The sequence below is a fragment of the Engystomops pustulosus genome, chromosome 4 (genome assembly GCF_040894005.1).
Source record: "Engystomops pustulosus chromosome 4, aEngPut4.maternal, whole genome shotgun sequence".
NCBI lineage: Eukaryota > Metazoa > Chordata > Amphibia > Anura > Leptodactylidae > Engystomops > Engystomops pustulosus.
The window spans coordinates 77,964,815-77,991,325 of record NC_092414.1 but is presented as its reverse complement, the minus strand read 5'-3'; the positions used below and the strand labels follow the sequence as shown (position 1 = coordinate 77,991,325).

The 26,511-nt window shown below is 40.0% G+C and overlaps 1 protein-coding gene across 1 annotated transcript in view; it reads right to left on the bottom strand.

Annotated features, from left to right (window-relative positions):
• WASHC4 (WASH complex subunit 4) overlaps nt 1-26,511 on the bottom strand; it is a 36,714-nt gene that overhangs the window by 813 nt on the left and 9,390 nt on the right. The window contains exons 7-32 of the mRNA XM_072146451.1: nt 25,265-25,347; nt 25,084-25,126; nt 24,081-24,184; nt 23,396-23,516; nt 22,416-22,539; nt 22,214-22,341; nt 21,263-21,423; nt 20,894-21,020; nt 19,762-19,887; nt 18,857-18,964; nt 16,619-16,765; nt 16,454-16,533; nt 16,233-16,338; nt 13,834-13,950; nt 13,008-13,176; nt 12,351-12,505; nt 11,331-11,405; nt 9,752-9,856; nt 8,636-8,770; nt 7,962-8,070; nt 7,759-7,825; nt 4,803-4,889; nt 4,528-4,675; nt 2,290-2,386; nt 1,548-1,744; nt 970-1,069 (exon numbers count right to left, since the gene is read on the bottom strand). Of these exons, the coding sequence (XP_072002552.1) occupies nt 970-1,069; nt 1,548-1,744; nt 2,290-2,386; nt 4,528-4,675; nt 4,803-4,889; nt 7,759-7,825; nt 7,962-8,070; nt 8,636-8,770; nt 9,752-9,856; nt 11,331-11,405; nt 12,351-12,505; nt 13,008-13,176; nt 13,834-13,950; nt 16,233-16,338; nt 16,454-16,533; nt 16,619-16,765; nt 18,857-18,964; nt 19,762-19,887; nt 20,894-21,020; nt 21,263-21,423; nt 22,214-22,341; nt 22,416-22,539; nt 23,396-23,516; nt 24,081-24,184; nt 25,084-25,126; nt 25,265-25,347 (3,019 nt within the window). The remainder of the gene's footprint in view (nt 1-969; nt 1,070-1,547; nt 1,745-2,289; nt 2,387-4,527; nt 4,676-4,802; nt 4,890-7,758; nt 7,826-7,961; nt 8,071-8,635; nt 8,771-9,751; nt 9,857-11,330; nt 11,406-12,350; nt 12,506-13,007; nt 13,177-13,833; nt 13,951-16,232; nt 16,339-16,453; nt 16,534-16,618; nt 16,766-18,856; nt 18,965-19,761; nt 19,888-20,893; nt 21,021-21,262; nt 21,424-22,213; nt 22,342-22,415; nt 22,540-23,395; nt 23,517-24,080; nt 24,185-25,083; nt 25,127-25,264; nt 25,348-26,511) is intronic.

Genomic DNA, 26,511 nt, shown 5'->3' with positions numbered 1-26,511 from the left:
GAGAATATAGAAGTCTGTCCAATGCTGTGTTATACCCCGGCAGCTTATACAGAAGATTGTGCAGGAGCAGACTGGAAACCAGGAGCTTCTGCACAGCCATACAGTACATTTTCTCTTTCCATTATTCTATATTGTAGAGAGGGAGAATGAAGGTTATTCCCCTAAAGCAGCCGGTTATAGGGATATCATCTGCAGAATCTCACAGTGCAGAGTAAAGAAGAATCAACACAGCTCTGGGGGCTACACAAAAGTTCTGTAGCAATAAAATGGGTAAAAGGACACAAGAAAAGAGATCTCTCTGTATGCGGCTATTATTAAGGTTTAGTGGGCAGTAAATTCCTTGAAATCTCAAATCGATTTCAACAAGGCAGGAGACCATTGCAGTCTATGGCCATTAGACTGCTGTAAAGTACTGTTAACACCAATTCAGGAATTCACCCATACTCGTGTATATATATCGAGGGGAAAAAAGCTCTTCTACATATCATATTTTATAGCTGGATTCTAATGCATATCAGCTGCAGTGTCCAATGGTCAGAGTTTTCTGTACAATTTACTCTCCATACACCCCATCCCTATCCATTTCAACTGAAAGAAAGATCTCTACATAGGATTACATTTATCAAGACTTGGTCGAGCGTGTGCCAGTCTAAATGTTCCCCTGCCTATGCACCAGATATGCCGAGAGGTTGTGCACCCTGATGAATTCCGGTGTTCGCTATAGTAAATTCAGGTCTGCTCCACACCATGCGGCAGGAATTGTAACTTTTTAATGCCTTGTACGTCAGAGAACTGGTATATAAAGCATGAGAAATGGCTGTCACAGTCTAACGCAAACTCTTTAGAAAGCTAGTGAATGGGGAGTGTAAGCCTATAAACTAAACGCAACTCGCCCACAAAACAAATAACTACTCTATAAACTGTGGAAAATGTGAGGTATACACATCAGCTGATGGTCAACATACATACCTTCCTTTTCCTTCTTCTCCAGGCTTTCCTCTGCTGCCGTTTTGTCTGCCCTGAAGAAGATTCTAGCACTGCTCAGCGAGAAGTAAAGGAATTCAAATTCCTAAACAAGTACAAAAATAATGATGGATAATTATGGATATTACACATAAAAGTAAGGCCCAGTTCCCACTTGTTCCATCACTAAAACAATGAGAACGGAAGCCCTGTGATGGTACTGGAGGTATCTGCATATTCCTAACCCACTCTGCAGTGGTCAGAGCTGTGGAAACAAAGCGGTTATTCACCTTCATGGGAACTTTGGAAACGTTGTAGAAGATTTATAGAAATACAAAATCTACCAGCAGGAGCTTAGACCCAAACTGAGAGAAAAACACCAAAATGATTTCAGAATGATACAACAGGGCATAAAATATATAACCTACATGTAGTTCAATCAGGTACACTGCATAACGTGTGGGTGTTTACACAACTCAGACTACCACAGGACTAATCCCATCTTTATAGGCTGGGGGTGGGGGCAGGGAACACTATTTTTAAAGTTTTAAAGAAACCCTTTAGGCCAAAGAAAACCTCTTCACCTGCAGATAGATGTCCAGTCTCTTCTGTGTAAGATTCATGGTCTGAAGCAGCTTCTCATCCTGGTTATTAGACTGGACATTCTGCTGCTTTGAGACGGCTCTTTTCTCCTTCATGTACTTTTCTCTTACAGACTGAAACCAGTGCAATGAGTCAAATTCTTGGTACTGGTCCAACAGCTTGAGGATATAGGCAACGCCTGTAAGGAACACAACACAAATGAATAACTTCAGAAACCACTAACAAAATACAAAGGATTGGACTAAAATTAAAGGGGTTGTAGAGAACTGCACCGCAGGTACAGATCCTTCAACCTCTGCCCATTATTAAAAGAAAGCAGGAATAGCCTGTGCAACTATTGCTTCTGGCTTACTGGTATAACTGTCCAAAATCACCAATTTGGCTTTATATATAGATAGAACAGCAAACATTACATAAACACTTTCATACTTCCACCAGTAAATAAATAATTCCTTTATTTAAATAGCGCACACAGATTACATGGCTAAACACAGATCTTGCCAAATCAGGGCCTGTCCCCATGGGGCTCACAATCCAAACAACCTACCAGTATGCTTTGGAGTGTGGGCGGAAACAGAAGGACCCGGAGAAAACCCATGCAAACACAGAGAGAACATTCAAACTCTGCAGATGTTGACCCTGGGACTTGAACCCAGGTCCCCAGCGCTGCAAGGCTGTAATGCTAACCACTAAGCCACCATTCCATCCCTATTAGAAACTTACCCATCGCAAACCCGTCATCAGTGAAAGCAGCACCAACTTTATTTTTCTTGTTTAACTTCTCTTTGCAATTGATAGAATGCTCTACAAAATTCAGTGTCTAATGGAAAGACGGAAACTTCTGGTTAGAAAACATGCAACTCCCAATATTATTTTAGACAATCTGCGCCATTCCAAATCCCCCTCGTCAAGGGGTATCAAAGTAAACCTTTAAGCCAAATTTAATAAATATGGAAAATGATTATATTAAACGTTGCCATTTACTTTGTTAAAGAAAAATATATTTCCTAATTTTATTCTTCCTTTCTTTCTGCTAATAGCAGTATGTAGAAATCAGCTTCCCCATCTATACTCACGCTGCTGATAGAGAAGAAGCAGATCGTTTCTAATGAAATAACTATTGAACAGCATTCCCTGGTCAGTCATATCTTCATACAGAAATATCAAGGCAGATGTTCTGGGAGTATACAAGTAGTCAGTCTTTAGTCTCCTTTCCTTACCTATCTGCTGTGCATAGAGCGCTTTGGGTAGGGCCTAACCTTTCAGCATGGGAAAACCCCTTTAAGACTCCCCTCAGTATAGAGCCTAACTTGCTTATCAGTGGGGTCTAAGTGCTAAGACCCCCACAGATCACGAAAACAAAGTCCGATGGGGTCCCACGTACCTCCGTTGGACCTTCCGTCGGACTAATGGAGTATACAGCAGCGCATGACGGTTCTGCTCCATTAATCTCTATGGAGCTGACGGGAAATTGCCAAGCTCCGCGCTCACCATCTCTGTCAGCTCCATAGATATTAATGGAGCAGAACAGTCAGGCGCAGCTGTCTGCTCTATTAGTCTGACGGAGCAACACAGAGACCCCCACTAATCAGCAAGTTAGGCCCTATCTCGTGGATAGGGCACAACTTTTCTTTGTGGGAAAACCCCTTTAAAAGGAGATTACCAGCGACTGTGGTAATCTTCTTTTATTTGTTATATATGGTCTCATTCCTTCTAATATCACCTTTTAAAATTATGATGATGAGCCAGAAGGGCTCTGGGGCAGTTAACAGAGTCTATCCATGCTGCAGATTCACAGGCTCTTACAGTGTGCAAAGAGCATCCCCCCTCCCCTCAATACTCCCACTGTGTGTTGATACGTCCTTTGCTGCAGTGAGATTACATCAGGCAGAAGTAGGGGAGTGCAAAGCAGGAGCAGAGGGGGAACGGGACACACAGTGTAACAGCTTGTTAATCTTCAGCATGGAGGGGCTCTGAACTGCTTTAACAGTCCTTCAGTCTCATTAGCATAATTTTACAAGTTGATTTTAGAGGAAAGGAAGCCATGGATAACAAATATAAGATCATATATATTTTGCCTCATAGGGGTTAAAGATGTCATTAGACCTAAAGGACGCAGGGTTTATTCTCCCATTTCTCGCTCTCCACCTTCAAAAATCCATAACTTTTTCATTTTTCCATGTACAGAGCCACGTGTACAGGGCTAATTTTGTGCTTAACAAATTTTACTTCTGTCACATTCCAAATGTGGAAAAATTGGAAAAATGACCCGTTTGCGGCACGTTCTCATGGGCTCACTTTTTAAGACTTTCACCGTGCGCTCCATATAACACATCTGCTTTATTCTTTGGTCCGGTGCGATTGTGGAGATACCAAATTTACACAGGTTTTATTGCGTTTTAATAACGCTAATAACTTTTTCATACTTTGGTGTGATATGTCATTTTTGCAAAATGAGCCAACGTTTTCAATGCTACCATTTTGAGGTCTGTGTAACGTTTTAGTCACTTTTTAGTCCGCGTTTCGGACATTCAGGCGCTATTATCCGTTATCTGGTTCACCGCCGGCAATAGCAGATTTTAGATTTTGATAGATCAGGCATTTTGGGACACGGCAATACCTATTGCGCCTGTGATTTTTCCTCATTATTTTTGAAACTTTTTTTTTTTTTACTACTTTTTAGATCCTCTAGGGTACATTAACTCTAGATGGTCTGATCGTTCCTACCATATACTGCATTACTACTGTATTGCAGCATATGGCATTTTTGCACAGTATTCATTACAATGAGTCACTGGCCTGCGAACCCTCTCCATGCACCAGGACCCGGCTTGCGCCATACTAGTACTGCGCAAGTCTAGAAGGGGTTAAAGCATGTGTATTAAGCAGAAAAATAACAAAGTGAACAACTGTCATACATATAGATAGAGACATTTTGGAAAAAGCAAATCTACAACACACCAAAGGTGGGACGATGATGTAGAAGTTCCGTAGATGAATATTCTTTGCACTTCGAAATTCAGGAGAAAATACATCAACCAACATTTTGAAGTATTCTGTTCCTTCTGCTGAATTTCTGGTTAGGTCGCTGAGCACAAAATCCAGCTGTCTGCAAAGAGAACATTTAGTATTTAGTACAATCCAGCAAACACCTTTATATACTGCAAAATAGATACAAACAATCAAGGTGGGATTTAAAGCCATTTTACTGAAAAGTACTGCTAATAAAAACACACCTTGCAGCCTTCTGAGTGTCCTCTGACAAACCCTCCTCTTTCACCAGTTCTTCAAAGTTCACAATGTCTTCCAAGTCTGGTACAAACCTGGGAAGTAAAGCACAGAGTCCACTAGAGCAGGAATGGGAACAGGTGTCAGGGCTGTTCAATCTTTTCATGCCAGGCAAATATCAGTTTCTACCCATAGACAACATATAAAATGCTTCTTACAATAAAACATTTTTCAATAAAAATATATTTTTATTTAAAATATCCTTAAAATAGTTCTTGGTGACAATAAGTTCCAGTATAATATGTAGCGGTATGTGCCCGACTTCAAAACATCCAACAGACTCTTGTCATTTGCAATAAGTCAGTCTAAGATAAAAAGATAGACTTGTTGATGTATGTACATAAAGTGCTAGTGCTTCATGCAAAGACTCACTGCCATATAAGTGTTTTACCCACTGTACTGGTTATGGAAGATGAAGTCGGGTTCCCCAACATGCGTTTTGTGTTAATTAATGAATCTAGCCCACCTGGTATAGCTTGAGATGTTTCTTGTTATGATAATGGTTTGTGTTTTTCTTCGCTACTGCTCCACAGACAATACGGATTTTCGAGTCCGTGATCAATCATGGCACAAGTGGACGCTATGTTCATTGATAAATAATTATGGTAGATGTGCAAAGGAATCAGTGAATAAGGTAGAGGATCTCCTAAATAGGAGCACCAGAGTGTGGTCAGATAAGGCCTTTTTGGATCCCCAAGAGACAGTATGGTCATCCTACCGAGCATCAATGGGATGTCAATTGAATCCGACATGCTTTTGGTAACAGCAGATATCGAATCCTTATGTACTTGCATTAGACATCGGGACGGCCTTGACGCAACGAAGATATTAAGATAGAAGTCAATGAGAACGCTCTGCTACAAACAGATAAGTACAGAAAATCTACATCCACCAATGAACTACAAGCTTTCCACATGGGCCCAAACTCCGTCACAGACACAGCTATTCCAACGGGTCAATTTAAGATCATTTTAGGACATCTAGTACACATCCCTTGGTCTACATAGGTTTCACCTCACAAGAATTACGTACATGTCTAAGGGAGCATTTGAAGGATATTGAAAAGCTAAAAAAGTACAGGATATTAGCAAGCTTAAAACAATACCTCATCAGTTCAAAACAACATCACTTGTAATACAATATCCTTTAAGGTGCGTGGAGATTGAAAAGGTGCAAACTAGCACTGGGGAGGGCAACATGAAAAAATTGCTGGCACAACTACAATTGTAATTTTAATCTTTTTTGGTAGGTTTTTTCATTTACGTTGCCAATTTTAATTTGGTTTTGTTTCATATTGAAACATAACAAGATACAACAAGCCCTTTGAAGAAGTGTGGGAGGCGAAACGCGTATTAGGGTTTCTGTAACCAGTATAATGGGTAAGACGTGTCTATATAATTTATAAAGCAGCGAGTCTTTGCATCAGTTGGTTTACAGGGAAGAACTAGCGCTTTATGTGCATACACAAACTAGATTTCATATATTAGACTTACTATTATTGCAAATTATACCCAGTTTGGATGTTTGGGATGTGCATCTATAAGGACTCTTTTACACAAACTTATACTCGCCGGGCTGTATCACCCGAGAGTATACAGCCACATACTCCTCACCCCTAACCTCTCCATAGAGAGACATGACGCCACAGGCTTCTACTGGGACCGATATCCAATATTATCAGTCCCTAACATGTTTGTGTGAAAGGGACCCAAGGGTCTGGGGGGACGTACATGCGCGCCGCTGTTTCTTATGGAGGGGTCACCAGCACCTCTCCAGCACACGGCAGGCATACCACGTGTGAATGCACCCCAATACTGGATGAATCATATCGTTAGCCATTAGCTCTCTGCATCATTGCTGTTCCCCTGTAGCTGAGATGCCGGGAGGCATGGAGTGATGAGGTTATCTGCCGGCATCACAGTAAAGAGGAGAGCTGCTGGGGAACAAGGACAGATGAGTATGTGGTGAAAAAAGGATGAGTGGGTGGGCGTATGAGGCAAGAGGTCCCACAATATGAGGGGGGAGGGCAAGAAATCCCACAATATGAGGGGGGAGGGCAAGAGGTCCCACAATATGAGGGGGGAGGGCAAGAGGTCCCACAATATGAGGGGGGAGGGCAAGAGGTCCCACAATATGAGGGGGGAGGGCAAGATGAAGTCACAAAATGAGGAGGAAGTGAGAGGCCACAATAGGAGCTGGCAGAGGGACTTATGGCTTTCAATAGGTCCCACCTAATGCTGGAGCTTACATCCATGTTCACAAGATTGAATTACATTTTAGGTGCATCTGGGGAATCTCCTGTCTGATGTCTAAATGCAGATGTTTCGAGAGATTTTCCAGATGCGCCTAAAATGCATTTTAAAACAATTGCATCTTGTGCACATTAGTCTTATGCTGTGTTAACATTATGCATTTGCATTGCATTTTAAAATTACATTGCAAAACACCTCCGAATTTTTCCCATCATTAATACGGATGTGATGCATTTGCTGTGCCTTTCAAAACGCAATGAAAACACATTCTATAACCGCGGCCTTAGAATATACATAATATTTTCATGTAGTAGTAGGTGGGCCCCCAGAATCAATTTCACTGGTGGGCCCTAGGCCCCTCCGACCCTGACCGGGTACACTCTTGGAACACTGTTGATAAAGTAGGTTTGTATCACAAGTACTATGAAGGTTCTTTAATGAATCTAGACCACCATTGCTTGAAATGTTCCTTGTTCAAATAATAGTTTCAGTAGTTTCAGACAACAGTAACTGCTCTGTGAATTTGGGACTAAGTGCTGGCCAGGTTTACAGACCTTCCACAATCCTAGGGACAGCATCTGTATTTTAACCAAACACTGATTGGTAAGCAGTGCTACTAAACATTTTGAAGACTATCAGGACACATAGATACCTGATCGCATTACTGCAGCAGTGAAGGCCACCAGAACGGATCATCCTGACGTAACCCATCGCATTCCCTGCACAGAAAAAAAAAAATCAAAGCAGTTATAAAAAGATAAGGAAGATTTTATGAAAATATACAATTTTGTTGAATTCTATTTGATGGTTTATGCTGGGTTTTTTTTCCTTTTTTTGTGGTAAGTTGCGACTCACCGATCTGGCTAATGAGTTGCCTAAACTGGTCCAGATAGCTCTGTCCATCAGGAGTAAGGCCTAGCTTCCGAATTCCACGGTTAAATTTTTCTGCCCTTTCAAAAGGATACTGTAAGAAAGAAAGATGATAACAGAGTGTACATTAACTTAATTTTACTATTCAGCAGCTAAAGAAAATTTACCATCAAAATCAAGCATGATAAACCAGGGACAGTTATCCACCTCCTTCCATCTAAAATCAACTTTTAAATCATGCTAATGAATCTGAAGGGCTTCTGGGGGTGTTAACAGAGCCCCTCCGTGCTGTAGCTTCACAAGCTATTAGACTGCCCTCTCTGCTATATGGAATGTCACAGCAGCAGAGGAAATTTCAGCAGACTGGAGGGGGAAGTGCTCCTTGCATACTGTAACGGCCTGTGAATCTGCAGCACAAAGGGGCTCTGTTAACACACCCCAGGAGCCTTTCAGGCTCATTAGCAGAATTTTAAAAGTTGATTTTAGAAGGAGGGAGGCCACGGATAACAAATAAGAAAATTACCACAGCCACGGTGCCTGGGTCTTTGATTAAGTGTCCTTGGTTTATCATGATGGATTTTAATGGTAGATTTCCATTCACAGATAAAACAGCATGAGAAAAAAAAATATTAAATACCAAATAGGAAATTTTAATTTACCTTCTGATCATTTTGGTCCTTAACTTCTCTAAAATAGCGAATATCCTTGATTAATCTGGACTTTATGTGCTCATCATACATAAACTGGCTAAATATATAGAATTTCTTCCTTAAAAACTGGTATGTGAAATTTACCTGAAAAAGAGGGGAAAATAGAAACTCATTTCACGGAACATTGCAAGCAAAAAACAAAACAAAAACAATTTACATCTATTGGAGACTGTATTGGTGATGGAAATTCCTTCCTACGGGAATTGCACTAGGTTGAAGTAAATGTGTAAATTTTACATACAATACTCCGGTATGGGTTGTTGTATAATACTGTATTAAAAAACAAGAGACTGTAGGGAACAGTTGTTTATGTTAAAGGGGTATTCAAGAAATATGAACGTTTGATACAAAAAACCCATAATGTTATAAATAAATATAACAAAACTCCATGTCACCAATCACAAAACAGAACTTAAATAGTTTGATTTTAGGATTCAAAATTTCCTGGGCTTTCTAAAGTAGGCAACGTTATCTCCAAGATGCCATCTACCACTCCCATGATCCCTCAGTTCTCAGTAACAGCTCCTCCCTCTTCTGCTCTGCTCCTAGAGAGGATGTTATAGACTGTCCTGACCTGTCACCATAGTCTTGATACGCAATGTTTCTTTTGGGGCACAACCCTTTAAATCTAATTTTGGTCATAACCTGACATTCTGTTTACATTGAAGTTTCAAACTAGATAGAATACAGAGAGCCAAACCGGAAAATCCTGTAAAATGCACCAATGTTCTTGTAAAACTATTAGGCCAGCACTTACTGTTCTTGGTCTGTGTAATCCAGACTCAACACATTACATCACAGGGTTACATGATGAGGTCTAACCTGCAGCACCAAACTAAAATGGCGACTACGTGCGGCTGTTCTGCCAAAAATGGGGCTCCTTGCATCATACGGATCTGTCTGAAATCCGTCCAGCACACAATGATTCTCACAACCTAAAGCTACTCAATATGAAATATAAATGAAACTAGTACAATATGGGCTGGTACTAGTGGTAGAGAGCTATAGTTATAAGGAAAATTCACTGGTCACAAAAGAAAAGACTTGCTTATAGACATTGCCTACCGTTGTACTCATTATCCCGGTACCATGTGTCCGGATGGAGTTGGCGATGTGCCGGATATTGATGGTGTTCAGATGTTTATTGTTACTTGTCCTCTCTACAAAGATCTGCAGGAAAATAAATTAACACGTTAGTTACTGTAAATTAACCCTTGCACATTCTTTTTGAGATGGTCGAGGAAAGGGATAATCATTAATGGAATGGTGGGAATCAGAAACTGATCTGCAAATCTTACCTCTATGAAAAATGAGTTAAGATTCGCCAGCATAGCCACTAGATGGTGCTGTCTACCTCTGACTCCATACAGTACATTAGAAAGTTATAACAGCTCACATGGGCAGTTTGGTAGGGGTACAGTAACCAGCCCCCTAACAAATCTCTTATTAGATGACGTATCCAGTGAATACAGTGGATTGATGAACAGAGATTGATGAATTCGGCATGTATGCAAGTCGTCCTTGTTGCTGATTGACCCTTTAGAACAGGCATTGCCCCCGGCAGCAGAATGTCTTCCATTCCACTCTAAATAACTGAGTATACAAATATCTCACAGAGTAGAAGATTCTTACAATTAAACATGCAAATATTACTAGAAAAGTTAAAAGAAGGCAGAGGCCTGGGGTTAAATTACCTCTTGGGGTGTTTTGGAGGAGCAGTCTGATTAAAATGATAGTTATGCCACAACTCCTGTATGTACTACATAATCCCCAGCAAGTCTTTAAGACCATCAATCATATGTTGTTTAGAGGGAAAAGGAGTCCTGAGGATTAAACTGGAAACTTTATACCTATCCAAGGAAGAGGGAGGCTTGGCTGTACCTATTTATGGGAAGAGAGGGGATACTCTATATCTCTAAATTATACAGTGATGGCACACTAAAATCGTTCCATCAGCTGCAAGCAGAGTTCGATCTCCCACAAGCTCAGTTTTTCAAGTATCCTCAAATACGACAGGCCTTGGAGGTGAAGGGGCGTGCAAGTTCCTTGCCTTTTCAACTCTCATTGTCAACCTGCTTGAACAAGGAGGGTCTGCTAGTGGATTAAATTCAATCCTGTATAGGCACATACTTGATTCTCTGATACCAAATTTCCTGGATGGGACTCCAGGAAAAATGGGCTGCTGAGATAGAAAGTGTAACAGAGAAGGAGTGGAAGGCGGTCCTTGCCCTGTTGCCTGCCGTGTCTATCAGTATAGTGCACAGACGATCTCAATTATTTCTGCTACACAGGGTGTTCCGTACTTCTGCAGAAAATGGGTTACAAGGTAGACACTAAAAACTCTGCAATGCATGGCAGATTCAGCTAATTTATTACACATGTTTTGGGGCGGGCCGAGGTTGCAGCAGTTTTGGTGAAAAAGAATTTGCCTTGCTAGAGAGGATCTGTGAAGTTAAAATTTCATTACCACTGGAATTTTGGGGTACACCTCAGAGCTTCCGTTAATGATGGTTATTTGTTATATGTATTTTCTGTTTTGAACACAAAAAAGTTTTTGGTACATAATATTACTAATAATATTGGATTTAAAAAAAAATATTTATGTATCTACCAACATCAATGAACGGAAAGTATATACATATACCTGATTATTAAGATTATAGAGGTAGCGGGATACAAACACATGGATGTTCCTCATGATTTCCAAAACATCTAAACCCTGCAATGAAACAAGTATAACAAATTACAAGAAGTTCAAGATTTTATACAGTGAAAGTACAGTGACACTAGACTACCACAGCCTATACCCCGATTTGTTCTCCAAATTTCCCATCTATCTATAGGAATGTATACAGCTGAGCGGCAGGTGGCATTTTGAAATCTCCTTCTGGGGCAACTGCACAGTAGTGAAAAATAGGGCAAATACAGATGTTTTAATTTACTAACAAATTAAACTAGACAGTCTTACTTAAAAATATTTGTTGTTTGTGGCCGTGAGTCGTTGGCTCGTGAGGTCCTTTCATGTGCCGATCACAGTAGAAAGGACTGTGCGAGCGGCAATCAGGGGCACCTGCTTCAAGTTTTGTGGCTTTGGTAGTTGGCTCATACATGGTACCATGGATACTACAGCCGTGTGTGAGCTTGAAAAAATACATGGGACTGTGTAACCCACTGATAGCATGGTCCAAAACATGTGTCTTATCCCAGTGCCGGATGCTGGACGATAAATCTGGTAAAAATTGACCCAAAACAAACCTGCATTTTAAAGCAAGGTTTCATGCGACCCACGCCAACTTTTATTTGTTCCACACCCTTTCCTGTGATGTCACATAATTATTTGATTCTAGTCAGATCTACTTTCAGTTGGTCTAAACTGTCGCAGAATTTTAGGCGCACGGACGATTTCCACTAGCCACACGCCCCCTTAATCGGACAAGTCAGAGAAGTGGCAAAAAAAAGTCCAAAAGCCTTCATAACTGTGGTGCAAGGGACTTAAGACAGTGCTTTTGGCACAAAACCATCAGTATTGTTGCACAAGTGAGTTTATAAATCCCCCCCCCCCCAGTATGTTAGATACGTTTTTGTGCACATGAAACCAGAATATGCTGCATTTGGCATCGACTATCTCCCACGAGTGTCAAAGTTGAAAGTACATTTTAATTACCTGCTCTAATGTCTGGCTTGGCAGATGAGGTTCAGTCATTGTAAGGCCATAGCGTTGGGTGGCCAAGTTCCGCATCTCACTATATGTGGCCCAGTCATGGAGCGCTACAGTTGTCAAATTATAGAATGTTTTATCCAAATAATGTGTCACATAGGCTGCAAAACAAAAAGGACATATCAATGGAATAACTGGACATATAAAATATAAGAATACAGACATAATGTTTACTGATGTATACTGCCCGACCCTTATATATGGCTCTATGCACCAATCACTGCCTGTACTATATACACCAATCAGGTAAATGCATACAGTATTTACCCATTGCAGACACAGGTCCTATTATTGGATAATATATAGATGAACATTTATATGTGGAGACATTAAAAAGAGTAGTATGAAGCAGCGATGGTGGAATAAACTCCTTTTCTTTTTCACTTTACATTGGAGTGCTGCTTCATACTACTCTTTTTATTGCATCTAGCGAGTCATGTCAGACCCGCTCTGAAGACCTACACCCGACCTTCACATGGTGCCGTTCCAATTCTTTTCCTTATGCGTTTATGTAGAGACATGGTACTAACAAATCTTGTTTTTGCATGTGTGTAAAACCAAGACAATCTGGTGTAACACATGTGGAGGTTACTCATCATTTACCTTTGATGTCAATGAATCGGTCAAAGAAGCGGATGGGCGTCAGAGAGAAGAAATGTGCCAAGTCCTTCATACCAGTTTTGAAGGGATTTCTTTCATCCAACTGAAGATGAGTGTGAACAGACAGACGGAGATCCTTCTCAATTTCTTTGCATAGTTTATCCAACAGATGCTTAAGGTGTAAAAACAGAAAGATCACTAAAGAAAGCAAACACCAATATGTTGTCTTCAAGAAAGCAGCAGAACATAATTAATTTCAAGACATTTCTTTGCCATGTGTTGTACCAAATAGTTTTGTTCAAAAGTCTACACTGAGATTTAAAATGGATATAGATGGAAACATGTTAAAGACAGATGTAGTGATCACTGACCCAAGTAGTAAAGTTATGTTATTCCCTATAACCGGCTTCCCTTCTCCCCCTTCCCCTGATCCAATGATATGTTGATTCATTTACGGTAAAAATCACTAATAACCAAAAATAATTTACTCACAACTAGCAAAAAGATTCAATAATTGCCCATGCAACCAATCAGTGCACAGCTTTCATTTTCCTACAGCCGTTTATAAATTTAAAGCTCATCTCTAATTGGTTTCCATGGGCAACTAGAACCGTTTTACCTCAGAAATGTATGATAAATCTCCCCCATGATTTTTATCTTGTGTATGGGTGATAAATATCAATTACAGGAAATCCTTTTTTAGTATTACATTGACGTTTTTAATAAAATTGGAACCTAAACCGCTTGTAATAGGTACCATGCTCATACTGAAAACTAGGCAAAACCCCTTTAGCAAAAACACTAAACATATGAACATATTTTGATTTACCTCTGTTAAAACCTCCATAATTTCCTTGTCATAGCACTTCAGCAATACACCATGAGACTCCAAGTGCCTAGCGTTCACCATTGCAGGGACACAGCTCCACAATGCACTGAACATGTACTGAAGACAAAAGAAGAAATGCAATACTGTTCAAGTCATTTTATATTTAGAAATTTAGATATCTATGTGCTGATATCTAGAAATGCCACTGCTGGAGTGAAGGGAATGTATCTTTAATCAATGTTGGTGAAGATGAAGGAAATTCACCAAAGGGACACACACAAGTATCTAATTTTTGGAGGTATTCCAATTACAAGCAATACCAGCTACCAATTCTAATGGTAACGTGAGTTGGTGAGTGGTGGCAGTTTATAGCCTGTCTATTTAACTGGGATCTAAAATAATTAATAATAATAAGAGAAATGCATGAAAATCACATCAAAGTAAGTTTGCAGATTAATGTGAATGACATGACTATCATGTAGCCAATCAAGAGTTCTGATTTAAATACCCCCTTTTAAGGGCATCTACCACCCTGATGAAGGACTGTATGGAGCCTGGAGCCCCTCAGGCTCATTTGCCTACAGTTTTTCATCTAGTTAAAGATGTCCTTTAAGTAATAGAAACACTGCAAGAGAGACTTGCAGCCTGCAAGAAGGCCAATTTAAAGAAAATCTACCAATAGACCAAAAACTAAACTACACATACCCACCTATTGTCTTCTTCTCCAGTTTAAAATATATATATATCCTGGGGCTGTTAAATTATTAACGTCTGCTGTGTGATGTCGCCTCCCTCTTAAGCATGGGAGAGGGAAACCGCGAGAGACTTGAATAATTAGCAGACTGGATCTCTAGGCTGCTCTTCCGAACTTTTTTTTTTTTTTTTTTCAGTGATCCCAGCGTGTCAAGCTTAAAGATGACCAGGAGAAGAAGACGATCGGAGAGTATGTGTAGTTTCACATTAGTTAATTTTAGTTGTAGATTTCCTTTAAGCAGTCTATAGGACAGTGTTGGCGAACCTTTTGGGGACCAAGTGCCCAAACTACAACCAAGCCCACTTATTTAAAGGCAGAGTGCCAACATGGCAATTTAAGAAGTGACATCCTCAGGACACCAATACAATTAAGAGAAAGAGGAGAACTTCTGACTATCATTGTAACTTCCAGGGTCCCCTGAACAGGAAGAATTGCGCGGGCCCAGAGCAGGAGCTGCAATAATAACGCAGCCTTGTATGGACCTCCATGCTCCTCCTGTAGTCCCAGGCAGCTAAGGATGTGTAGCTTTAAAATAGCACTGATCACAGTACATCCGGTGTGGCCAGGGATTGCAGGAGGTGGTTTTGAGTCCTGTCTGGAAACTCTGTTCTGGGGTGATGGCCTGGGTGCCCAGAAGGAGTGCTCCGAGTGCCGCCTCTGGCACCAGTGCCATAGGTTCGCCACCACTGCTATAGGAGAATTGTTCAATACTAAGGTTTCCCATGTACAATGAGGCAGTATTGAATACATATAAAAATGTCACACTTCATTCAGATGTGAATTTAAAGGAAACCTACTACTTCCAAATAGTACTTCTAAGCTTCAAATACCGTGCACTGTAATGCTTTTAAACACATTTGTAATCTTTATATATGAAGCAGCTTTGGCACACCAATAGGAAGTGCCGGGGAACCAGTGAAGTCACGCGCGCACGATTGCGCGCATGGTGCGCCGAGCGCGTACCACTGTACGCCGAAGCTGCTTCGTATAGAAAGATTACAAATGTGTTTAAAAGCATTACAGCGGTTTATGGTAATAACGAAGATATTCTCCGGCACCAGCTCATCCCGAGCTGGTATTTGAAGCTTAGTAGTACTATTTGGAAGTGGTAGGTTTCCTTTAAGGCTCCACTCACACATGTCAACAGCCGTGATCTGCAAGCTGGTTGGAAAAGGATGGGGTGAACACTAGTACCCCTTCCCTCTCCACATGGAGTAAACATGCGACGAGGTGTGCTCACCGTAATGTGTCCATGTACAATGCACTTCTATGTCGGCTATGAACTAGATGCGTTTTTTGTCTCTAGCTCATGGCCGCCATACAAGGATGTGTGAATGGAACCCGATGCAGGGTTAGGGCTGTCGGAACAGGTATATTTTCTAATTGTAGCTCCAGTGACAAATGAATTTTCAAAATTTTGTGCTGTCAAGGGAACAAGGATTATAAATAAAACTTAATTACAGACACCTTACAGCTGATCATTACAGATTAGGAATAAAGTAAACTATCCAGAAAGCTTCAGAGGTCACAGTCGGGAGAGAGATCTGTCTGTAACTAGAGGTCGTCTTTAAGTCGGGGACCAGCTGCTTAATGGTGAGATTCCTATGCCAGGCTCCATGGGCAGTATACAGTAGAAGTTACTCACATGTAGCCTGGAGGCATCTACTGCATTCTCATACACATCATCTAGATAAATTGGAAACACTGCTCTATGCCAGTACAGGAAACAGCAGTCACATTGTGCTCGGACTCTAAAAAAAAAAAAAAAAACAGAAATAATCGACATCCATTACATGACTGCAGCTCAGAGATCTGTGACTCCATACATTACGATGCAGCAGAATACATGTAAGAAAGAAGATTTACCTTTCTCTCAGTTCACTTATGAGGTCCAGCTTCTTCATAACAAGCTGCAACGGTAAAAGCTCCTCATCCTTAAAGGTTTTCTATAACAGAGCAAGGACTCAAATTTGTTAAATAAGAAAATAACACACCATGAAAACTTGTACTTCCAACACATGGGATGCTTACCATCTGTGTGCCAACACTCAATGCCAGGGAAACCACAAGTCTCCTCTGCCTGGTGCTAGGACCATTCAAGGTGTTCTCTGCTAATACCAGGGCAGAGAGAACATCCAGACGTTGCTCGCTGTATTTTTTGTCAGAAATTACCCTCTTCTGCAGGTATAAAAACACAAAAGTGAAAGTTGGAAGAAAGAACACCAATATGAATATTTATTAAAGCACAACTTCAAAATGGAGAAACTTTAAAGAAATATGTATACGGCCTGTGAAGTGTGTATAAACTACAAACATCCCATACAGAGGGGAAAGTTTAGAGTTCATTTTTATCTAAAAGAATGAAAAATGTCTTTCACACACTACAATATATTAAAAAATCATGAAAATTTGGAAACCTATTTAGAGCAAATTATTTAGAGCTCTCCTAGCGCCCCAACAGAAGGACCTTGCCTGACATCATTGGGTCATGTGTCTCAAGTCAGATGCCCCAAAAGCAGAGGCTGATACCATGGTAGGAGCTGCCCGTGACCTGAAGCTCTACATAAAGATTGCGAATAGGTAGCTGTGGGGCTTCACGATAAGGAGGGATTTTATATAGAGATAAAGAACTCATTTGGGTGCGGGAGTCATAAATTCTAAGTGGTTGTGAGCTGATGGTAAATATGTTTCAGTGGGAGTCAAACTAAGTGGATGGGGAGTTAAGTATTTGTATGGGGGTTTAGTAAATTATAAAAAGGTTAAAAAGGTAATGGTGAGGGGAAGGTTTTATTTAGCAGGGCTGTGTGTGCGCGCAAATGTAGCAGAGCTGTTTGTGTGCAAATGTAGCACAACAGTTAGGTTGGGAGCTATGGCAGAGATGTTTGTGTGACAACCAGGGTTTTTTTAAAATTTTTATTAGAGGTCAAATATATATTTTTTTGGTGTCCAAATCTGGGTTGCATTTTATATGCCGAAAAATATGGTAACTGTGCAAGCAAAGAAATGCTTCAGAAAAACACTTGTAAAGGAAATCAAAGAAGAGATTAGCAATGGTTACATTGAACACACTACTTGCCTTATAAAATAAACTGTAGACTGATTTTCGATGAATAAACCACTAGCATGGGGTTACACAAATGGAATTTAGGAGGGGGCAGAGCTGGAGGCACAGAGCAGTGAGAAACTCAGCTCCACGGCCATCACACAGAAATCCAAGATGGCTTCCCCGACCCAAAGTCAGAAGTTACAGGGTCGTGTCTAGGGGCAACTGAAATTGTGTACACCAGGACTGATAGAGACAGGTTGGACTTGTATCTGTGAAATGCTTATTTTTGTCAATTACAGTGAATTCGAGAAGGTGTAATTTTGTTTTTGTGAGTACAAATAAGAAACTTGTCTTTGTGGGAATACCCCTTAAAAGTACTCTAAGCCTCTAGCCCCGCCCTCACTGCAGTCCAGGATGGAGCTCACAGACACTCACTTCCTGCCAGCATGTACACAGCCTGAGGAGAGAGATACAGGCACACACCACATACTGGTGGCAAGGAGTCAGGTAATGTGAAATAAAGTTTAATTAGGTTCTGAAAAGATTCAGAATACTGACATACAATTTTGAAATCAGCATAGCATAGACTATTGGAACCCGTCACCAGCTAAAAAAAGACATTCCTGATGATAGGTTAGCTTTATAGAAAGTGGAAGATGCCAGTCAACACATTCCCTGTCCAACACTTCAGTATGACGATATATAAATACTATAAAATTATTCATTAATACTTGTTCAGAGCCGCTGATATTATACCATCACTGTAGCTGCATTACTTGGTTTCACAATCAGAGGAACATAAAATTTGTAATGCATATAAGCTCATATAAATGACACACAGCTGGTGCACAAACATAATATTTCTATTACATCACATACTAGTAAGATTACAAGAAATAAAGTGACCAAAACAAAGGTAGTTCCTAAGATAATCTACTAAATATCCCTTAATGTTAATGGAACTAAAAAAAAAATTTTTTTTTTTAGTTAACAGACTTTATTAAGGGGAACAGGGAGAGAGAATATGTACATACTATAATGCATATAAGAATTGGTTTTGCAGGACCCAATGTAGAGGGACCAAAAGGGAACATGAGTCCAAAATAAGCATACATGGGGCTCAGCAAACAGGGAATCATCTCCACATGACTGTGCATGTAAATGTCCTCATACTTGAGCACAAAAAACCAGGACTATCCATTCGACTGAACTGAAACTTTTACCTTTGCAACAGCGATGGCAGCGAGTGCTTGATACTGAAGGTGTTGAGTGATGTGACTAACAGAATCAGCAACGACCATACTTCTTCTGTGGAAGGTGTGTTCTATAGCCTAGAAGGCAGACAATTGGATTTTCAGGGGAGGCGTTTGTAACACGAGTATAAGAATGGTAAAATAATGACAATATTACACTATTATCTAATCTCAGATCTCCAAATTTAGGCAGAACACCAATAAGCTGTTTGAGTAGACTTCAGCATAGGCAACTTAGATCTCCAAACCCTCTATGATGTGTACTAAACATCTTCCATATGGGTTGAACCTGTTGTTATTAATACAAACTGTTCAGAGTGGGTTCAACTCCTGGGATCCTCTGCAAACGGAAGAAATGGGATCCTATTCTCACCAATAGGTGGAGCGACAGGATGAGTATGCGTTCGGCCACTCTAAGAGCACGATAGTGCCAAAAATTGCCGAGCGGAACGCTGAGCCATCTCCAGCACTCACATAAATCAGTGAATCAAATAGCCAAGCGCTGTGCTCAGCCATTTCAGACACTCCCATACTGCTTAATAAATGTGGCAGACCACTTAATGGTCCTCTCATTCCAACCATTAGTGACGCTATTGCAGATCTCCAGGTGGCTGGGAGTCCTACTTTCACGGGGTTCCAGCAGCCGGACACTCAACAATCAGTTTGTTATTTAATATCCTGTGGGTAGGGAATAAACTTAAAAAGTTGGTAAAATCCCTTTTAAATTCTAAAATCTCTTAAAACATAAAATTACTCTGAATTGACACTATAAAAATGTAATAAAATCTATTAAAATGCTTTAGCCCAAAATTAATGCATAAGTGCATAAAAATTTTCAAAAATGTGTTATTTTTAAATGATAATAAGATGCTTACCTTGAGAAGCTCTACTAGTCTGCACAATGCTTTAACCGATGTCTTTGTCATTGGTTTCTGCATAGACATGTACAAGTTCATTGTCGTTTTGATGATGTTGCTAAGGCCACAAGCATAAAGAAAACCCTGAAAAAAAGCACACAAGCAGATAAAGGATACAATTAAAAATATTTCATGTTCCATTATATAGATTACATTATTAGAGAAGTGATTTGGTCAGTTTCTGTCATGAACCAAAAGCAGGGAATAAAAACTACAGAGAAATAAGTTAAAATGGAAAGATTTGTCTTGTGGGGTGTGGCCCAAAATCAGTGGGGAAAACACTGAAGTGTGAATAAATTATGATAATCCGTGATTTATTAAAGGGAACCTGTCACCATGGACCTCATTTTCAGTAAAGACGGTTTGCAAAAGGCCATTACACCTGCATTGCAAAGATGCCTTTATGCCTACTCTGAGCATTTTCATTACAATATAATGGTGTGCTTTAACTCCTGTTCCGAGTCCAAAAGTTTTTTTTTTGGGGGGGGGGGGGGTTCTGTGCTGCCCAATCACTCCTCAGATCTCAGCCCCCACCTTTTCAGCTCATGTACAACAGCTCCCTCCTGCTTCCTCACATAGGGACAGAACCCGCGTGGTGAGCTGACATCAGTGATGGGGGGGGGGGTTTGTACATGAGCAGAAAGGTGGGGGATGAGAGCTGAAGAGTGAATGAGAAGCACAGACAAGGCAAAAGTTAAAGTTTTAAATGCATCCAAACCAAAGCAAATCCCAGGACACTGACAGGGAGCCAGGTAAATTAAAACACACAATTTAATTGTAATGAAAATGCTTAGAGAAGGCAGAATGGCATCTTTGCAATGCAGGTGTAATGGGTGTTTTGCAACCTTTCTTTAGTGAAAATGAGGTCCCTGGTGACAGGTTCCCTTTAAGAATAAGAACGAGCCATTTTAAGAAGACTGTACCTGAGGTCAGTATCTTATATTCAATATTACGTGTAAGCCATAGCCAGGAGGATGTCTAAATCACTGATGATGTGCAAATCTTATTCTAATACCACTGTGCAAATGCCCCCTTATAGTGTCCTTAGTGTTATAGATTACTTTACACTGTATTTGTGAACTGTAAATACCTGTACAAATATGTTACACCTGTTGGTCAGATCTTCACCAAACTTTTCAGATTTTTGTTCTTTTGATAATATAGATTCCATTTTCATCATCCAGGCACAAACAAAAACATAGTATGATTGGACATCTCTAAAAGAGGAAGATTTTTCCAAATTAGCAATAAAGTATATAATATAAACCAGTCTGTGTATGCAAATAAATAAATCAATCTATTAAGTATTTTTAATTCATTAAAAGGAAAAAGAAAGAATTGGATACAGAGAAACTTTGATATCAAGGTGCAATGATCAACTAAGTAAAGACTCAAGTGTACAAAATCTTCTTAAATAATCGGACAATGAACTTGCACAGTTTATTTCAAGTGGACCTACTTGGTTAGAGACTGAGCCTTTGTCTGGAGGTAGCTTTCTCTCTGACTCTTAATGGCAAGTAAACTTTTCCGATCAATTAATTTGGCAGCAGCCGGAACCTTTTGGACAAGAAAATTGTCTGCATACCAAATTACATTGGCTGTTAATGTGATTGCTGGTACCTAAAACACACAAAAGTGAAAAACAGCAGGTTGTAGTCAAGTACTCCAGTCTATGATAATATGTGGTCATCTTTACTTATACTACCATAAAATTTACGAGTGTCAGTAGCCAGAAATGTCATACTTTATCATCGTTACTTTTTTTTTTTTTAATGGGTTGTCTGGAATTCAGAACTTTTTTTATAAAAGACGGTCATGTGATAGAACAAAGAAACTCTGCGGCCTTAAAAACACTATTGCTGACTCTCCTCCCTTGATTTCTATTTTGATGTACAGGTGCCACCCTGGAATAGCTTAAAGTTTGTAACATGTTTGGCATGTCACATGCCGAGTGTGCTGATCATTAAAGGGGTTTTTACACGGGATAGGGCCTAACTTGCTGATCAGTGGGGGTCTCAGTGCCGAGACACCACCGTCGAGCGCTCACCGATCTCCGTCAGCTCCATAGAGATTAATAGAGAAGAACGGTCCTGCGTGGCCGTCTGCTCCATTAGTCTGAGGAGCAGCGAGGGGTCTCAACACTGAGACCCCCACTGATCAGCAAGTTAGGCCCTATAACTTTGCTTTGTGGGAAAGCCCCTTTAAGGCTGGTGCACAACATGCCAGTCTTAACATATCGGCCCCATAGTGTTTGGAAGGGAAGTGAAGAGACTGACATAGTAGTAGAATAGTTGTAATAATAATAAGAGCAGCAATAATGGCCAATAGCACCACTAACCAAGGCTGATGTGTAGCAAAAAGCCTTGCACCACCTCACCCAAGTAATAGTATGCAAAAATACAGCACTTACCTTCTTACAAGCATCTAAAAGTGATTTATAAAATTTCTTGTCCACGGTACGAAAGATGTGGAAGTAAAGAACAAACAGTCCACAAAGCCCTACATATCTCTCCCGCTGATCAATTTCATTGGCTTCACCTACAGAAAACAGTCAATCAGAATTCACACAAGACGCTGGTAAAAACTATAGTAAAACAATGAAATGGACATACCAAGTTTTACTTCCACGTGAGAAAATATTGAGCGGATATTAAGTGCAAACTCTTCTGCAAAAGTTCCATTCTTTGAGACAGATAGACCACCATTGATGGAATCAAATTGCTGTTCAACGCAACCCTGTAAAGCAGGAGGACACACTGAAACTGCAAACGAATGAACAATACAAACCATTTACACGATCCAAGTGATTTGAAGAAATACCTAACCAGATCACTAGTAAGACAGCTTTATGTGTAACTGTAAAGTATAAAAACTTTTGCCCAAATTAAGCTAATGTACACTCATTAGCTATCTGTAGCACGGAGGAGGGATGGAGGGGGAGGATGGGATGGAGGGGGAGATGGTCACTAGCACACGCATGTTCCTTATCAGTAAACGATCCCGGCAGCTGCAGGATCTGCCGTGACTGATCACATGCTTCAGGTCATCCAATGACATACCAGGAATGGTATGTAGCAGGCTGTTTGTGTTTGAGAGTTTGGCTATATTTGTGCATTCACACTTTCATACATTTCTTCTATATTTAGAGCTCAGGCTCCCCATCAGTTCTAATGACTGGCTCAGATACTGCACAGCACAGTATATATTCAGGGAAACCACTTTGGAAGGGAAAAAAGCAGCAATTAAAAAATACAGTCTTTTAGGGAGGTGTGCTTCTGAAGAAGTTTCACATATCGTTAACGTTATGGTAACACTAGGTTACCATAGGTTAACATGTGTTGACATCACGTTTACAAAATTATTTCATTAACGCTATGTAATCAGGCAAATTTGAGTGTTTTATACGTAGCCTCATATATCCATTAGCCCTATATCTCAGGATAGGAAAAAGCCAGATGCATGATACAGATATTGTTGGAATTGTTACCAAAGACTCTTTCCAGCTGAGCCAAATCTATTTTTTGTCAGTAACTTTAGAAATACTCTTTAATGTAAAGTATACATCACAAGTTTCCTTGTTCTGTTGCAGTACCTGGAACAACATGCCGTCGAGTAACTGGCTTTCTAGTTTTAAAAGCAGCTTTTCAAAGGGTTTTAGTTTGTCCTCTTGAATCCCAAACTTCCCTGGGTTATGATGCACAGACTTTAACAACCTTTAGGAAACATGATGCATTTAGCAACAAAAGACACAATAATAGAAAAAAAAAAAATCAACAATTTACTGAATGCAAAAGTATGAGAAAGATTGCCTTAACAAGTCAAACCGTTTATATATAGAAGCGGGACATAGCTGAAAAGGTGTAAAAATAGACAAGCTGGTGGCACGTGTACAACGAGTGTACTTCGGAAGATGAATTTAAGAAGTTTATGAAAATTAGAAAACGCCCCATCCGTCCCCAACAGAAAACAATTGTAGAATTGTAAATGATCTTCACTAGAACACAGCTCCCCTGCAATACCAGACAAAGCCAATGGACTAAAGTGCTGCAGTTTCTGTTATAGATAATGTTCAACCACCTAGTATCCACATATATCCAGCTGTCCCTCAATGAAATATTATTAATAGACATGAAAAGGTTTGGGAAAGGTTCAGCATATCTAGAAGTATGGATATACTGCAAACAGACATAAGCAGAGACAACATAATGCTGCACTCTGAGATGTCAGAAGACAAGCATCTTACAATTCTCTACAGAACATGTTGGGAATACACCTACCGTTTATACATAGTCCAGTGATCCTTCAGAGTAGCATGGTTCTCAATGATTTCATCCAAGGTTAACAGAACAGTGAGCAGCTCGCCCAGGTGCTCATACATAGTCTAGACATCAGAAACACAGGCGTAAAAACAAAAGGCATAGAACAATTGCACTAACATACATACTACATAAAACAAAAAATGTCCGATAGAGCTGCTATAGTGCATGCAATCCTGGCCTGATGTGCACAGAGGGTAATTACCTAGCAAGCCTGCCCCTAAAAAGAACTTATACATGTGTACTGGACATTGTAGGGCAAACTAGGTGCTAGGTATAACGATAAAGGAAGGTGCCAGAATGCAACTAGCTGGATGTAAGGTTACATCATATCAAGAGAGAACTTGTAGCTGATGAGGGTAAGTCTTTTAGCTGCTCCAATCGCTCAAAACTTAAGAAACTCCAATAAAGAGGAAGAGGACAGTAGTGGAAACAAACCTAGAATTGAGAAATTCAAGTAAGAGAAAATGTACATGTAATGTGCACCCAAAACTGCAGCTCCATTAAAGGGCCCCGAATGTTCCCCCCAGGCCCTCACCCCCTCTACACTGAATGGTGGGTCTTTCTTTTGCCCGACTGAAAACTAGAGACATCGCTCATAATAGAGCAGTAGAATCAGGTCAAAATAAGTGCAAAGTACCCAGCTATGCATATAAATGCCACCTCCTGGGCACGTTCAACTCAGCACAAATTGGAACATTTTGTTGCTCATGCTGCTTGTAAGACCAAAGACCCCAGGCATGTTAGAAGTTCTGAAGAGTGCAACTTCTTCCAAACTTTAGGGCTTTAGAATCTTTAGTACAGGCATGAACACTTATAAAACGTTAACAATATGGGGAGGATCGATCACACCGCCCACTGCGCCATTTTATGCCCCCACCACGTCCATGTGGAGCTGGCTTAGATTCTATTATTTCTCTGCTTCATAGCAGTCATGAATCTCCCCTATAAGTAAATATCTCACCAGAAAATGCACTCCAGAAGTCTCAATGATCTTGGATTCATTCCTGTAAATAGGGAGTAATAATATTGATGAGTCACTAGACTGTCGCCAAAATAATAAAAAATATTATAAATGGAAATTACCATGTTTAAATTACAATATTTTATATCTACAGTATGATCTATATGTTGTGGAATCTTACCTGTTACTAGTATACAAGGCAGCCAACTGATGCACAACATTCATCACCACTTCATAGCACCGTGAAACAAAGCAGGACAGTTCCTGAAAACAAAAGAAAGCACGATTCCCATGAAAAGTAAGTGCAGAAAAGAAAAATTATCTGTAGTTAACACAAATAATTTGCTGGATGGTAGAGAACCTCTATAAAGACACGTTTTCAGTTCATTAAATTGGATGATTAATCTGTGTGTTTATATGTCATCAATGAGCACCAAAATTATAGTAAATTTTATCTAAGATTCTGGTGCATTTGGCTTAGAAAATCAGCACCATATTATTTTCCTTAAGTATGTGACCCCCGAGAGAAGCTGAAAACAGGAAACTCATTAGAGAATCTAATTTTTGTAAAGGAAATCTACCATCAAAATCACATGAATAAACCAGGGACATTACTCATAGATCCAGGCACTGTGAATGTGGTAATCTTCATAAATTTGTTATCCATGGCCCCCTTCCTTCCCTCTGCCAGAAGGGCTCTGCAGATTCACAAGCTGTTACAATGTGCAGAAGCACTTCCCCCTGCCACTTCTACTGCAGGGACATTGCATTAGGCAAAGGGAGGGGGAATTGCTGAGGGAGCAGAAAGGAGGGGAGTCTGTGAAGCTGCAACACAAAGGGAATTTTTACGACTCATAAGCATAATTTTAAAAGTTGATTTTAGTTGGAATGAGGACACAGATAACTAATAAACTCACGGTGCCTGGATCTATGAATATGTGCCCCTGGTTTATCATGCTTGATTTTCATTACATATCAGATTCAATACTGAACCTAAAGGCTTTATTGTCCATGCCAAGCTCAGCTGTATAAAAATGGATGAATCTGTTTTGTTTATTTTTACAGATGATTTACATCTTTATTGACTGGGTTGCATTGCAAGAGCTGAAAGAGAATGGGGAAGCCACACACAACCTGCTGTGCAAGGCTTCAAAGAAATTGTACTCAATACATAAATAAAAAAATTAAAATAAAAACACTGCAGGAAACAAATCATGTGTGTGCTGGGATCACAATAACGAAAAAAGTTTTTTTTCCAGGAATGTACTAAATGTGACCTACCGGACGATTACTTGCTGAGGAGGATAAATTCCCTTTAATGGGAGTGTATATTAAATGTAAAGAAATCCTTGAAACATGCCAGGACGCTAATTATTTAACAATAGAGGAACATAGACTCTCGTAAAAAGAAACACACACACAAAAAAA